This window comes from Meleagris gallopavo, chromosome 2, assembly GCF_000146605.3.
Source record: "Meleagris gallopavo isolate NT-WF06-2002-E0010 breed Aviagen turkey brand Nicholas breeding stock chromosome 2, Turkey_5.1, whole genome shotgun sequence".
NCBI lineage: Eukaryota > Metazoa > Chordata > Aves > Galliformes > Phasianidae > Meleagris > Meleagris gallopavo.
The window spans coordinates 74,043,383-74,059,146 of NC_015012.2; the positions used below are offsets into that span (position 1 = coordinate 74,043,383).

General features: G+C 35.6%; 1 protein-coding gene across 7 annotated transcripts in view; it reads left to right on the forward strand.

The window, feature by feature from the left end:
• Nucleotides 1-15,762, forward strand: part of MAP3K7 (mitogen-activated protein kinase kinase kinase 7) — a 48,772-nt gene extending 33,010 nt beyond the window's left edge. For 3 of the 7 annotated variants that reach the window (XM_010707614.1, XM_010707616.1, XM_010707619.2), the window contains 5 exons: nucleotides 628-695; nucleotides 7,198-7,306; nucleotides 10,089-10,150; nucleotides 10,683-10,798; nucleotides 13,204-15,762. In XM_010707614.1, the coding sequence (XP_010705916.1) occupies nucleotides 628-695; nucleotides 7,198-7,306; nucleotides 10,089-10,150; nucleotides 10,683-10,798; nucleotides 13,204-13,384 (536 nt within the window). In that variant the 3' untranslated portion in view covers nucleotides 13,385-15,762. Of the gene's footprint in view, nucleotides 1-627; nucleotides 696-7,197; nucleotides 7,307-8,221; nucleotides 8,247-9,152; nucleotides 9,240-10,088; nucleotides 10,151-10,682; nucleotides 10,799-13,203 lie in introns of those variants that run through there. The other 4 variants (XM_010707615.1, XM_010707617.1, XM_010707620.1 and 1 more) reach the window with 3 other exon arrangements.
• Nucleotides 15,763-15,764: the final 2 nt, after the last annotated feature.

The window sequence follows — 15,764 nt, forward strand, 5'->3', positions numbered from 1 at the left end:
TGGAAGGAGAAAAGGAAAAGATTACCGCACTATGTTCAGTAGGTTATTAGCAAGATGTGGTTTAGCTGAGCAGTCCCCTTTTCACAGTTCTTCGAGCATGAGAATGGGACACATTTCCTTCATCTGAAGCTGAAAAAGTGCTTTCACTTTGACCAGAAGGAAGTACTCTCACTTATTGGTTTTAGTGGGGGAAATGAAACACAGGCAGAAGTCCTTGCTATGTTACTTGAGCATACCAAAGAGCAACAGGTTAAAGCTGGCAGCATGTTATCTTTGCAGTCTAGCTTTTAGAAATCCCCATAACGTAACGCACTTGAAATAGATGTCGTCATCAGCTCCTGCCCCGAGTCCTAAGCCTGTTTAAATACATGTGTTAGAAGATGGTGGAGTGCAGCAGCTATTCATGTGGTAGGAGTGGTTGTTGTATTAGGGGATACTTTTTGTTGACAGGCCAGCATGTTTTGAGTTAAAATTCTGCAGCTGTCTCTCTCTCCCCCTCTCTCCCTTTCTCTCTGTGGATTTGTACAAATTCCAAGCTCCTCTGCAACAGTCTCACCCTTCTTATTTTGTTCGGAATAGATTTCACTGTTTTCTTTTTGTTTTGTTTTGGTTTGGTTTTTTTCCCAGCAGGAAACGGACAGCAGAGGCGCAGATCCATTCAAGATCTTACTGTTGCTGGAACAGAGTCCAGTCAGGTAAGCTCTTTCTCATCCCTTCATTGTGTTTCAATAAAGACAGTGCTGTATGTATATAGGGAAACTGATCTGCAAATCTTCACTTTTGATACTTATGTAAAAATGATATGGAGGCTCGACAGAATGCAATGTCATTTGCATTGTGTTTAAATTAGATACCATGAGGATAATCTATGAATGAGCTCTAGATGACAAGTGATTTCTCTACAGCTCATCCAATATTTATCATTTTTATGTACAAACAGTTTGTGTGTACCACTTAATTTGGCTCAGATGTTATGTCAGAAAGACTTTTCACCTCATTCTGTATAGAAAATAATTGAAATAACTACTTATAATTGCCTGAAGCAGTTAGACATACATTAAACTCACATATTGCATAAAATAAAATAAAAAAAATCAATGCTATGTGTATTTATTTATTAATAAATCTCTATACTCTAAAAATATCTTACAGGACTATCTCTCATTTCTTGTGAGAGTTTTACAAGAAGGAGCTATCACAAGGATATTTTACAAAAAAATATGACTATTGCAATAAGATGTTTTTTAATTTAATAGCTTTGTAAATGGTATTATAAATGCCATGGTAACAGACACTGTTATGCTATTTAAAGCTGAAATTAAACTAAGAACATCTTAAATGAGAAAAGTACACCTAATGCTTAATTCAAATGTCTTTATTTTGTGTTTTAGTTGTTACCAGGCCTGTTGAAGTGATTCAGAGAGGGCATTTTATCACTAGTGTGAATTAGGAATTTTTAGGTACCTATTATTATTTGTATGTTTGGAAAATGAGATCTTAACATGTTTGTCAGGTTAATCAAGTTTCCATATTAAACAACCTACTGCAATAATCTAAAATAGGTGGTAATTTTAGGGGTGTGTGGTTATCAGGGAGATCAACATTTAATCCTTCTTTAATTCTGTAGAATGTGATAGTCACAGAAATCTCATCAATCCCCTGGATATTATTAGTAGGATTTGCTACATACAACTATCAGAAAATAATGAAATAACTCTTAAATACACTTCAATATCTTCAAAGAAGGCAGAAAGGAATGAATCTGCAAAATATAGCAAACAAACAGATCAGCTTATTTGGTTAACAGTAGAACAGAAATTATGCCAGACTAGTGTGGGTCTGTAGAAGTACCAGAATCGCATTTTACCCTTTTTCCTCCTGATAGCATACATATTGGAAATGTAAGTGACAGTATTAAAATTACCTGCTTTTTTTATCTTGCAGTTTTGGGAAATGTAATGATAAGAACGTTCTTTGAAAGAAGTTTATGCACGGTCCATATAAATAAATCATGACTTTTCACCCTTTTTTTGTGTATGTGTGAGAAAAGTAATGGAAAAGATAGCTGAAACTAGTGCTAACTTTTGACATATATATATATGTATTTTTTAAAAACAGTAAATTATTAAGAAAGCAAGCACAACATAATACTTAAGATTGTTCTGTATAGGTTTCTATAAGCTCTGGATTTTGCTATCTAAATGTTTGTTTAAAATCTTGAACTGCTATCTATATAAGGAATCTATTAGCCAAAGCAGAAAAAACATCTGTAACTAGTGTAGCTCTGGTCAGTTTATAGCATCTCCCTACATGCACCATACCCTGTATAGGTTATCTTCTCTAACTTGAAAGTCCCCTTCCCCCTCCCTCTCTTCATTGCAAACATCCTTCTTTCCTGCATACCATTCTCTCTTAAACCCACCCTTTTGCACTGGCTTCTTTATTGAACTGCCATAGCCCTGTGTGCTTCCTCTCCCATACCCAGTCCTTTTAAGCCCCTACCCCACTCAAAATTATGCTGTACTTTTTGTTTGTTTTTTCTTATTTAAAACCATTTGACTGAATATTAAAGCTGATCAGAAATCATAATAAACATTTTTTTTCTGGAAATCGCCAACATGCAAATATAAATTTATTCTGCAGTGTTTTGGAGTTTGTTTTTATCAAGGTTTTTCCTACTCAGAATAGATTTTTCTGTTGAGGTGGAGGAAAACACGGGACAAGTAAACCGAAGTTTGAGGTACTTACCTGACAAGGGTAGAGCAAGGCTTATGGCTCCCTGCTTAGCTTTGGTTGTTTTAATCTGAAATTGATGTATGTGTCTTGATTTCTCTCTGTGTACTGCATAGGATTCTTTGAGTGGTTTTGATTATGATTTTTTTTTTTTTTTTTTTTAATTAATTGTCTTCAGAGTCTTAAGACATTTTCCACTAGTGCCTGAGTACTGGTACTATCAAAACATCGGACAGCAATAGCGCTTTACTGCTCAGTTGGCCCTTTTACACTGAGAGCTTAGATAGGAAAATGTGCTAGAGAACAAAGGTTCTCAGTTGCTGAGCCAGCCATTGGAGGGGCTTGCTGATGAGAACCCACGCATTAAGTCACAGGACTTGGTGAAAAGTCATATGCGCTAGTGCTTGGTGACTGGACAAGTTACATGAACAGCACTGATGTAATCTTTTTCTTGCAGTTATATTCTGCAATTCCATCTGTTTCCATCCATATATTGTGATGGCCTACTCATTTTTCCATGTAATTTTTTTTTTTCACTGAGCTGATCATTTTAAGACCTCATTGAACTGTGATATCTGTGGCTGTCCATTAACTACTGTTCTTTCCTAAGCACCTTTGTAACACAGAAATAGATGTGCACTGAACTGCAGCCACAAAAAACTTAGAAAGGCTTGATGGAGCACAAAAATTCTGCTGCCTAAACTGGACAGTCTCCTTGGAAAAAATTGGTAATTTGTATAAATAGATTTGGAGCACATTTGGCATAATTATTAAAGAACTGCAGATTGCAATTAGACAGACAGTGAGATATCCGTGCTCCCACCTATGTTTTTATTGGGTATATCATTCTTTACAGTGCCATGATGATATCAGAAATACTTCTTAAACTTTTTTTTTTTTTGACAGTTCTTGCTGAGTCTTAATATTTCTCAGTTTACTTTGAAGTGGGGAAAAAAAGTAATGCATGTATGGTATTGAACAGTTGAGAAGTAAGTACTGAGTATACAGACTCACACATGCACAAGTCAAGTATGAAAATCTGTGGGAGCTGATACTGTACAGATGAATCATTCCGTCCATGAGACTGTGCAATTGGTCACAGATGCACATTTTTATTTTCTCCTATTTTGTAGGGTGATAAAATCCACAGGAGATGTGGAGAAAGGGCTGGTGCCACTGACTTCTTTAAGTCTGGTTTCCTGCTTAAATTAAACTTGAAAAAATTGTGCAGTTCCTAGAGGGAGAATTATACCTCAGAGCAAGCGAGGTTATCAAGACTGTAAAACTTTGAGAAATGGAAACTGAGAAACAAAAAAACTAGTGTGACTTTGGCCACCTGACAAAGATACAATCATAGAATTTCAAGTTGGAAGGGACCCTCAATGATCACTGAGTCCAACTTCCGACTCCTCACAGCACCACTCAAAACTCAAACCCTATGTCTGAGAGCACTGTCCAAACATTTTTTGAGCTCTGGCAGCTTAGGGCCTGAGCACTGCCCTGGGCAGCCTTTACCAAGGCTTGACCACCATCTGATGAAGAACCTTTTCCTGGTATCAACCTGACACACGGACACAACTCCGTACCATTTCCTCAGGCCCTGTTGCTGTCATCGGAGAGCAGAGCACAACACTACCCCTCCAGTCCCTGTGAGGAGCTGCAGACCACCCTCAGCCTGCTCTGCTCTGGGCTGAACAAACCAGGGGACCTCACCTGCTCCTCATATGTCTTCTCCTATAGGTCCTTCACCACCTTTGCAGCACTCCTTAGGACACTTTCTAATAATTTTGTGTCTTTTTTGTACTGTGGCACCCAAAGCTGCACATAGTGCTCAAGATGAGGCTGCACCAGTGCAGTGTAGAGCATTCACAGCCTCACTGGGCAACCTGTTCCAGTGTCTCACCACCCTCACAGTAAAGAATTTCTCCCTAATATTTAGTCTAAATCTACTCTCTTTTTCAGTTTAAAGCCATTTCCCCTTGTCCTGTTGCTACATGTCATTATGAAAAATTCCTCCCCAGCTTTTCTGTAAGTCCCCCTTCAAGATGCCCTTCCTTCAACCAGCTAGCAATGCCATGCTAGATGCATCCCAAGATATGTTGGCCTAGTATAAAGGTAACCCTACAAAAGTCTGCTTGGCATTCTGTGATGTCTGGAGGAGGCAAAGATGAAAGGAGATCCATGAAGGAGTAAGAGGAACTGTCTGCTGAAGAACAGCCACTGGTTTACTTTTAGAGAGGCTGGTGTCAAGGAAGGTGGCTGCAGTCTAGTGTTATGCCAGGAGAGCTGAAGTATCTTACTCAGCACTCTCAAACACTGTAATCTAATATGTGTTCAGATTTGGGAACTTCTCTTGGGTTTTTGTGATGCTTTTTAAATATGCTTCAGATAAAAATCCTTCACTCCTATCTCTAGTATTTCATAGATCTAAATGGGCTGGTACAGCATGCAATTCAGTATAGCATAGCTTGCAATTTAGCTTGCTAATATACTTCTCAGATCCCCTTTGCTGCAATCTAAATACTCAACAAATTTCTTTTTGTTTTAAAGTCTTACACTTCACTATAAAAGATGGTTCTATCTTCTTGTGCATGTTCATCATTCACTTCTGAGCACATTGCCAGTAAACAGCAGGCTTCCTAATGTCAACAACGACTTCAAAACAAAAGCTGTTTCAAAATTTCTAATGCAGTTATCCTGATAGTATCATCCCATTAGATTATTTCTACAATAGTTTCTGGCTACTAACATAATACATTAACTGGTTAATAGCAATGAAACTACTCTTCATGTTGCTTATCATGGGTCTATCAAAGGAGAAATGCACAGCTAATGGATAAATTTCCATCCCCGTTTGCCAATTTCTTCATTTTTAATAGAATTTCACATCACTCTATGGATTTATTTCCCTTGATATGGCAGAAAACAGAAAACAATCAGATATGAGCTTCCTCAGCATCTTAAGACTGAAATCATTTGAGGAAAATTAGGTAGCTTAAGCAAATTCTTAAGGGCATTTCAAATAATTTCAGTTTTCTAACAACTATTTCTACTGAAGCTGCGTACCTTGCAAATATTTTTCCATTGCATAAGCAAGTAAAACCAAAGTGTACAGGGTTGGCACAGGAACAGTGTTAACTGCTGCAGAATCAGGTTTGCATTTGAAACAATTTTTAAAGCTCTGAGAAGGTAATAATTGAGCCGTGTTTCTGACTTCCCTGTTTTACCCAGTGGACTTAAATTATTGTTCTTTTAAAGATGTTTCATTTTAGAAAGTATGGGCATTTACTGTTACAGGTCTCATGTGTGCTGTTTAATAGCGTGTTTTGCTAGCCTCTTAAACTAAAGCAATTACCAGAGAAACATATTGTAAGGCAGTTGAAATAATGGGTATTTCACTGTAGAATCTTGCTACTCTTCGGTCTGTAGCTTGACTGACTGAAATCCTGGCTTTTAAAAATTAATTTAAGATATGATATACTAGGAAATCAGAGTCATAAAGAACTGCAGCTTCCAGGTAATGTGCATTTCAGTTCTCTTTTTGAAAAACAAGGACAGCTAGTTAATCATTTTGTTAACAGTGCACTGTATTGAAAATAATTGTCTTTTAATAGCATTTTTTCATTTGACATAAGTGTTTTCCTGCAAAAGGTGGTGGGGTCTGTACTTTTAAGTACTATCCTGTGTTTATTTTGTGTCAATGAGAAGACAGTATGTATTGTAAATTAGAAATCTGAAAGAGAAGCTAGGTACAGTAATGATATCAGTGTTAGTTTCTGTGCTTTGGTAAACAGAAGGTTTTAAATAGTCAAGCTTTCTATTAATACAGAATTTTGCTTTGGTTTTTAATTCGCTTTGAAGGAGAGAATTTCCTCAATTTTTAATTTAGTTTAATCAGTTGTTTAAATGGACTGCTTTGATTAAACACTTTTTCATGCTTTCTGAGGATTAATCATTTAAGTTCTGTGTTAACACAGGAATCGCAATAAAAACTGTAGATTAATACTTTGCACGAAGTGCAATTACTAAAGTTCATTCCTTTATTTGAACATAGTTGATGCTTAATCAATGAATGCAGAAATAAAACTTTATTCCTTCTTTATTTTATGGAGCTGATGGAATTCACTAAACAGTGTTGTGAAAACTACTCTGTGTAGTATAATGCTTTTATATAAAGATTTTTAGTGCATTGTTCAACAGTCCTTTTCACTATGCTGAATAGCAAAATTGCATCCTTTTCATTTTGTATGGTAAAGATGAAGAAGAGATTATGATGAAATCCATGCAATACATGTAAAGTAAATGAAGCTGTCTGGAAAGCTTTCAGGGTAAAAGTTTGCAAGAGGTCAGGAGGAATATGTGTTAAGGCTTCTTCACATTTTTTATTTTAATGCCATTTTGTAAAATAAATGTTTTGAAAAATCATCTCTTAACTTTCTTTGTCACTTTGTTTTATCATTTCAGGAGAGTAGAAACAGCAGTAGATCATCTAGTCCTAGTGTGAGAATGATCACTACCTCGGGACCAACCTCTGAAAAGCCAACTCGTAATCCATGGACACCTGATGATGCAGGTAGTTCATTAGTTAAACATTTTAGAAGAGAAACAATTGATTATGGCATAGGGTATGTGCCTACGTATAGAATTAGGCTGTGAAAGTAGCAGTCCATTTTAATGTTTCGTAGGTTAAATCATTTTATTGTTGCTTTGTTTTGGACATCAGATAGGAAAACTTTTTATAAAGATATTGTTAAATTACATAAGCTTGTAGGAATTATGCTTGTTACAAAGTGTTGGACATATGCAGTGATGTGGCTATTTAACAAAGATCTTTGAGCATCAGTTTTGGTTATAACGTGTTATTGTGGAGTGAGGGGAATGGACATCTCGCAGCATTTTAGTGTTGTGCATTTGTATTATGAATGCACAGATAAAGCTTTCATTGCTCTGACTTCTGGAAAGAAATGCTACTTAGGTGAGTACCAGCTAGAATACATTAATTATTATTTTTTAATCTATGTGTTGAAATTTTGCTCATGAACAATGTGCACATAAAATTTACTTTCTTAAATGAACTAATCTAAGTAATCTACTGTAGCATCGCTGTTGCTTTGTTATGAAAGGTGATTAAGACTATACAAAATAGCTGAATTTGATCTTAAAGATAATAATGCATGCCATCACAAAAAGGACATATACTAGACCACATGGAAATGATGGATCCCCACAAATTCCTTTTTAGGATACAAATAAGATTTACATTTTCATTACTGGAACATACCTGTTGAATCTTAGGCTTAAAGTCAAGACTTAAATGATTCTATGGTTCTTGATTCTGTGATTTCATAGTGCTTTAAATTCTGAAACCTTTCACTTGTGATCTGTTTCATCTTTGGCTGATCAGATTATGTCATTCTTTTCCTGTAACCAACTGCAAAATGGAAATTCACATATGGACTGATTTTTATGCCAGCATATATATATATGCGTGCTCGTATTTTACCAAATATAAGGTGATTCTGAATGTAAGATGTGTACTTCTTTCCCCTCCCCCTTTTAGTGGGAGGAGAGCTGCATACTCTTGTACTTTGCCTCTTTGCTTTCTTCTTTCTGTCCATTATCACTTTGTCTAATCACACACTATGCCTAGTAGCATATAATTCCCAAAGCCCTTGCTTTCCACTATAGCCCACCCTGTGCCTTTCTTTGTGCTTCCAAGTTGCTTTGGACAGCGAGCGTTTACGGGAATTGCTGTTTGACATGGAAGCAATCTCTTACCATTAGTTTAATAGACAGTTTGCTGGGAACCAAAAGTTGCTTATCTTACGCCAGCGCAGAGGCTGTTTGGCCATAAATGCAACACACCACTGTAGCTAAAGTTAGGTCTATTACTTGGTGACTTTCTTGCTCACAGAAATCACTCACCTTATACTCAGGTAAATACAGAATGTACCATGTCTATTTTTTCGCATTAGGTTTATCCAGTCCATTAACAAAGGTTTACATTTTTAAACAGATAAATCAGTTTTCTATAAAAGAGAGTGCATTATTAAGTAAATGAGGCAAAGTGATAAAATAAGGACACAGCCAAATCTGATCAATCACAGGAAAAGTTACAGCTCTGTGACACATGACCAGAAGCTCAGGAATGTAATCTGAAGTTTTTTGCATGCGTTGATGTATTTGAAGCATTGCAATAACTGCCTTGCTGTAGCAGTATTCCATATATGGCAGTAGTCAAATGCAGGGAAGGCCTTTAATATTGTTCTTATCTAAGACACTGTGGTGATTAAGTCTCTCTGATTTTTGTTTTGTTTTGTTACTTTCATTTATTTTTACCACCTTCTAGTTTCCTTACAAGCATAGACTTAACCACTTTTTCTCCATTCCCACCCTCTTATTTCTGTTTCCTTTTGAAGCTGCTCTTGGAGATAGCGTAGTCTTTGAGGGCAACACCTTAGTTTCTCTACCACGACTACTCTGTGGCAGGTGCTTTTGGGGTATGGGTAAGCAGCCCCTTTTTTTCCCCACCTACCCTCCTCCATATAATTCTCTAGTAGCAATAATGCAGCTGTAAAATCAGTAGTTTCTCAATGTGTCTTTACTCCTATGTCTCTTAAAGCTTAACGGTAACTTTGTGCTCCCCAAATTCTGGGCTTCCAAAAGATGCAATCTATAAGAATTGAGAACCATGTTAAATATAGAATGAAAGAACTAGAGAAAGTCAGAGCAAATGCAGTGTAAGAAGAGAGCAGCCAGACCCACGAGATAGGCTGATTATTGGGTTCCTTGCTGTCCACAAGTGTCTCTATAGAGCAAAGGAGATGGATGCCCTAGAGCATGTTGTGAGGAAGATACAAACTCCTCACCAGGAGTTGGTTTCAATACTGAGCAGGAGGTTGTGCTTTTTTTTTTTTTATTTTGGCAGAGTTGGTTTGCACAGCTTCTAATTTTAAAATCATTAGATGCATGGCTGGCTGGCTGATCCTTCATAAACAAGAATGAAATGGCAGTTTTTTTTGTAAGCAGAGAACGTGATGGCAAACTGTGCAAAAATAGTATTTTTAAAGTCTATATGCTGATAAATGACTTCTAGAAATGTAGGATGATCACCTCAATCTTTATTTCTTCTTGATATGATAGACCATAATTTTGTAGCTCTTAACTTTATCAAGAAAAAAAATAAAAAAATCACCTGCCTTGGGATTGGAACACTGCTATTTCCTGCTATTTCCATTTGCTTTTTCATCTTCAGATTGTGTATTGTGAAATGATGTAGTATTATGGTTTTTGTCCTATAAAAATAGAACTCCATTTAAAAATGCATTAAAATTTTATTGTTATTATTGTTACAGAGACCAATGGGTCAGATAACTCCATCCCAATGGCGTATCTTACATTAGATCATCAGTTACAGGTAACAAATATATGCTCTGTTCTAATGTGTGAATTTGGGATTGCAAAATACAGTGCCACGTATTTACCTGTGTTTATACTCTGTCTAACTTTTTGACCAAGGCTAAAAAAATATATTATGTAATCTGAGATTGGTTGACTCAGATTTGATCAAGCTATTAAAAACAGCCTCTGGGAAACATGATCCGTAAAACCAAATGTAATCTGAGTGACTGTCAAAATAAGACATTCCTTGCTTGAGTTTTACTGAATCAAATTGTTGCATTCACTGTATTTGTTATGCGTGTGATTAAAAACTACTTTGATTTTTGTTCCTTTTGTTGAAGAGACTGTCAGATTAATAACTGCAGGTTGGAGGTTTGAGTCGACTTTGACATCAGTGCAGTAAAATTTTCCAGTGCGTGGTTTAACACTTATTTTTAAAAGCTTACTGTTTTGTAAAAGATGTTATAAATACTCTGTGGAGACGTTCTAACATGCTGTACACTGAGATACCACTTCATTAGTTTTTAACATGTCTGATTTATTTTCAGCCTCTAGCACCATGCCCGAACTCCAAAGAATCTATGGCTGTGTTTGAACAGCACTGCAAAATGGCACAAGAATATATGAAAGTTCAGACAGAAATTGCATTGCTGTTGCAGAGGAAGTAAGTGATCTATGACTGCTATTTCAGGCTTTACAAAGTAAAATTTCATAGACCATGATCATTTTTCAGACCTAATCTCTTAGAAGTACTGAACTACTCTCCACAGGTGAGATATTCAGAGAGGTAACTGAAGTTTTAATCAATATCAAGGCTTTTCTTCTGGACAAGTCCACCTTAAAGTTTATGGGACATCAGTCTGTGTACCACAGTAGTTATGTTGTTTGCATCACTGCAAATAAAAGATCTAGACTGTTGAGGAACCTTGGAATTTTATTTCACTCTCTGTCCAGTAAAAGACTTTCAATTGCATTATAGAATTTTAGATAATAGCTCAGTATTACTTATTTAATAGTTTTTATGTTATATCCAACATTTGTCAATCGGTATTTTGTCAATCAGTATTACCAAGTCAAATATCATGTTTTTCTAGTAGGGGTTTAGTACGTAATACATGAAAGCCATTATGTACTTTCTTATGGTGCACATGTATATATGAAGAAACTGCTTGCATGTACAGTTGGATTGGAGCCAGAGTTATTGCTGATTCAGAATGTCTGTTTGCAATGCATTCTGTTATGTTTTGCTTCTCATCATTTCTGTTTCCTGGTGCTGGGGGACAGTTCTTAGAGGTCATAAATTCTTAATAAGCCAAGTAACCAGCTTGCTACCCACCAGGGTCTAAGCCATGCCAGGCAAAGTGTTGTGTAAGAGGAGCTTGCCTTGGTGTTTGTGGAATAGCTGAAGAACAACAAAATGTGTGTATAAATATGTGTATTCACTTCTGACTTAGCATCTTGAGAACATTTTTTTTTTTTCCCAAGTACTGTTAGAATTTACATAGCTCATGAAGAAATGTTGAAACTGGAGTGAAGATCTTAATTTTGTTTTTATTTCCATTGTTCCTCAGGACTTATTGGCAATATAAAAATGGGCTTCTGCTTCAAAACTAATTCCTATCTTTTGATTTCTCTTTTTTCCTTTTTTCCCCTTACTGTCTGTATATAGATTTCTCCCCAGTTGTTTTTTCTTAATCAGAATATAATTGCCCTTAGGTATGAAACAAAAAATAGTACTGTGATTGATGTATTTAATGTTGCTTGAGATAATAATTATTCTATAAAGGTTGAACTAATAAATTTTCTTTAACTATAATTACAAACCACATGGCAACAATTAATGAAGAACATGAACTTTCTCCTCTACTATTTTGTTGCTAGATTACTATTGGCAGCTTGCCTTCTTATCGCCTCATGAACAAATAGTAAAACAAACTGCATTCCATTTAGCTACATCCATTTTTTAGGATAATTTTATCAAGTTTATCAGTGCATTTGTTCCTCTAAAATTATTGCTTAAAAAACGTATCGAATTCTTAATGCATTAATTAAGTGAAATCACAGCTACAAAAATAATCTGCCTAATTTTGCTTTCCACTACTTTAAAATGTACAGTTCAAAGTACAAAACAGCATTTCAATGCAAAGTTGCCAGTTGCTGTGGTGTTTTGCAGAAGATCAAAAAAATCATGAATGATGTTATAAGGGCATGTAAAGCACAGAATACTGTTCTTACAGCTTTAAACTTTCATGATGAAATCTTAACTGAATCATTCAGGTAATTGCAAATGTGGTTTTGTTTTAATGCTGTCTCTAAATAATTAGGAGGCTGGGGAAAAAAACAACTCACAACGTTATGTTTTATGGAAAACTGCGTTACAGAAATTAACAGGTACAATTGTAGAGAATTTGTTCCTCTAACAGTAGTTGCTAAAAAACATTTTAGATGGTTATTGCATAAATTAGCTCAAGTAACAATTGTAAAAATATTCTGCCTGATTCTGCTTTCCACAGCTTTAGGAAGGTCAATTCCAAACAGAAAACAGCAAAGCAGCATTTCACTAAAAACTGATCTAAACTATTTTGGTTTTGCCTCTTACTGCATTGTTAAATGTACATATACTTAAGCAAACTTAGTATTAAATGTATGAATTTCTCTGTGGATCCTTAGATGTTCTACACGTGAAAGCTATTATTAGAAGAACAAGAGAAGAGATTGAGGCTGGTTTCCAGCTGTTCTAATGTTTGAATGTGGATTTTATTTGGAAGAGAATTTCTCCCCAGACTATTGTAAAGAATAAGATTTTTGTCAACTTAATTTTTCACACAAAATGTCAACAGTCATGAATTTAGACTGATAATCTAACAAGTATTTGAAACATGAGGTCGTCTTGAGGGACACTGTTTACTGGGCATGGTGGGGATGGGTTAATGGCTGGACTTGATGATCTTAGAGGTCTTTTCCAAACTTAATGATTCCTTGATTCTGTGATGCATTTCTGCTCAAATGGATGTAGATTATAACTGATGGGTTTGTTTGTTTGTTTTCTTTTTTTTTTTTTACTTCCAGGCAAGAATTAATAGCAGAACTGGACCAGGATGAAAAAGACCAGCAAAATACATCCCGTCTGGTACAAGAACATAAAAAGCTGTTAGATGAAAATAAAAGTCTCTCAACTTATTATCAGCAATGCAAAAAACAATTAGAGGTCATCAGAAATCAGCAACAGAAACGGCCAGGCACGTCATGATTTCCTGGGACCTTTTGAATGAAAAAAAAATATGCACAGAAAAGACTGATTTTTTTTTTTAATTGTTATTATTATCCCTTATTATGACAACTCATGAGTGTTAGCTTCTCGGTGTGATCTGTATTTGTCTGCTACACTTAACATCATTTAATTTTTCCTTTTCCTACGGTGGACATCTGATTCAACAGGTTAATGAGATAAGGTGAGAAAACAGTGACTTGAATTAACCAACAGCCCTCAATATAAAGCAAGAACAGTGGCTGTATGCATGCTCCTTGTGTGAAGGCTAGCCTAACAAGTGTTAAAGTGGCTGCTAAATTGTAAGATCTTGGTTTTAGTTTTTGGTGTTACCTCGATAAGAGCAAAACAAAACTTTCCTGTTTAAGAATGGCTTTGTTCCAGTGTCTCATCTCAAACAAATTAATCATTATTATTTTCAGGACGTAAACATGCACCAAGCTGCAGAGGTGATGTTGGCTGACCAGAGTAATTCATGATGCATTAGTGATGCCTTTTATCTGTAGTTGTAGTATATTTTTTCCACCTGCAAAATGGTAGTCAAACTGATGCCAGCATCCTTGGTTCAGTGCTTGATAGCCCTGCATTTTGACTAATATATTTGTTGTAACCTTGCATTCATAAAGTATTTGAAGTAAAACACTGTATATTTTCTTTACTTTCTTGGGGGGAATGACATGCAATTTCATGTAGTTACTGGGCAGCAGTTATGAAAGTGGGTAAAATTGAATCTTTGTTTAGAAGAAACAAAAATGTACAAAAATGTGTTTTAAGCCTTTAAAGTTTTTTTTCTCTGAAGCATTTTGAAAATGAAATTCAGAAAGCAAATTAACACAATTTTAAATACTCCATACCACTTCACATGAATTTCTTTTTCTTTACAACTTATTTGCTGAACAGCACTTGTCATAAATGCAAATAAGTTTGTTCTGGATAGGAAGAAAAAGGCTTGGAGAAATGAATTTATTTTAAATGGCAAATTATGAAATGCAATTGAGTATGAAAACTACAGAAACTGTTAAGAAAATGAGGGAAAAGGCTTAGATCTCCGTCAGGAGTCTCAGTTATTCCACTCATTTGAGTATAGCTCAAAGGAAGTCCATCTCAGAATGCCTGCTGCTGCCTTTGTGAGTGAAGAATTGCATTTAATGAACACAAGCAGGATAGATAATGATCAGTGTCATTATTTATCATTATTACATGGGAGAAAACAACTACAACTACTTGTTTACATTGCACATTTATTATTTGGTCTATGAGTTAATTTTTAACTGGTACAGAAATTAGGGATTTCTAAAGAGAATAGAAAATTAGTCCTTACATGAGCTCTTGGCACACTCAGGTGTCGGCAGGGCTTTAATAGCATTATTTTGCAGTGGGAAAATAAAAATTTGAAATTTAGCTGCTGAGCCCTCGAAATATGAGAGGTAATATGAACTTCGGTTTATGTTAATTTCAGATTAATAATTACTTATGGGAACCACGAGCAGAACTTAGAAAAATATTAATGGTAGAAATATCGCAGTATTTTCTATTCCTCTTCCTGCATACCTGATAATAAACATCAATACTCTTCTGCTTATTTGTGAATAACAAAAATGACCAACAGTTTACTGAACAGTGTCACTCTGTCTTGAAAATAAATCTGCTGTTGGCAAATTTTTAGGAATAAGAAACATGTCCCACTTTTACTTAAATAAGGGAAGGGCTATCATTCCCAAAACCTTAGCAGATAATTTGATTAGTTAGATGAAACTGATATTGGGATCAACTTAAGGGCACACATATTTATAGTAAAATGTAATTGGTGGAGAAAATAACTGAAGTATTAGGAATAGCACAAGTTATCCAAAGCATTGCTGTTCACATACATCTGTCCATCTACCAAAATGGACTCACTCCGTGCTCAACAGCTTGCTTAATATGTGCTTAAGCATCAAGTAGAGCACATAAATACTAATGCTTGACTTGAGATGCATGGTAGATAATTACACATACAAAATCATTTCCCTGAACAGTTTTTACCTGGTTGCCTCATCATAAAATGATTTGCTTCAAATAAATTGATACGTTATACAAAAAGTCGATTCATGGCAAAATTTGAATAATGAAAGTGAAAACAGTGCTTCATGGTACGTAATACAAAAATCAGTTCTAAAAGTAGCTTTTGACTTTTTGGAGTTTACATTAAAAAGAATCTCAGATCGTAAAACAAGAGCTGTGCTACCGGCGCACTGTTGATCTCAGTTCCATTCAACAGCTGGGTTATAGCGCTGTTCTTGTAACGTACAAGGGAAACTTGGAGTTTGGCCTTTGGCTTTCAAACTGTCTCTTTCTTAAATGCACCTTTTTTTCTTTTTTA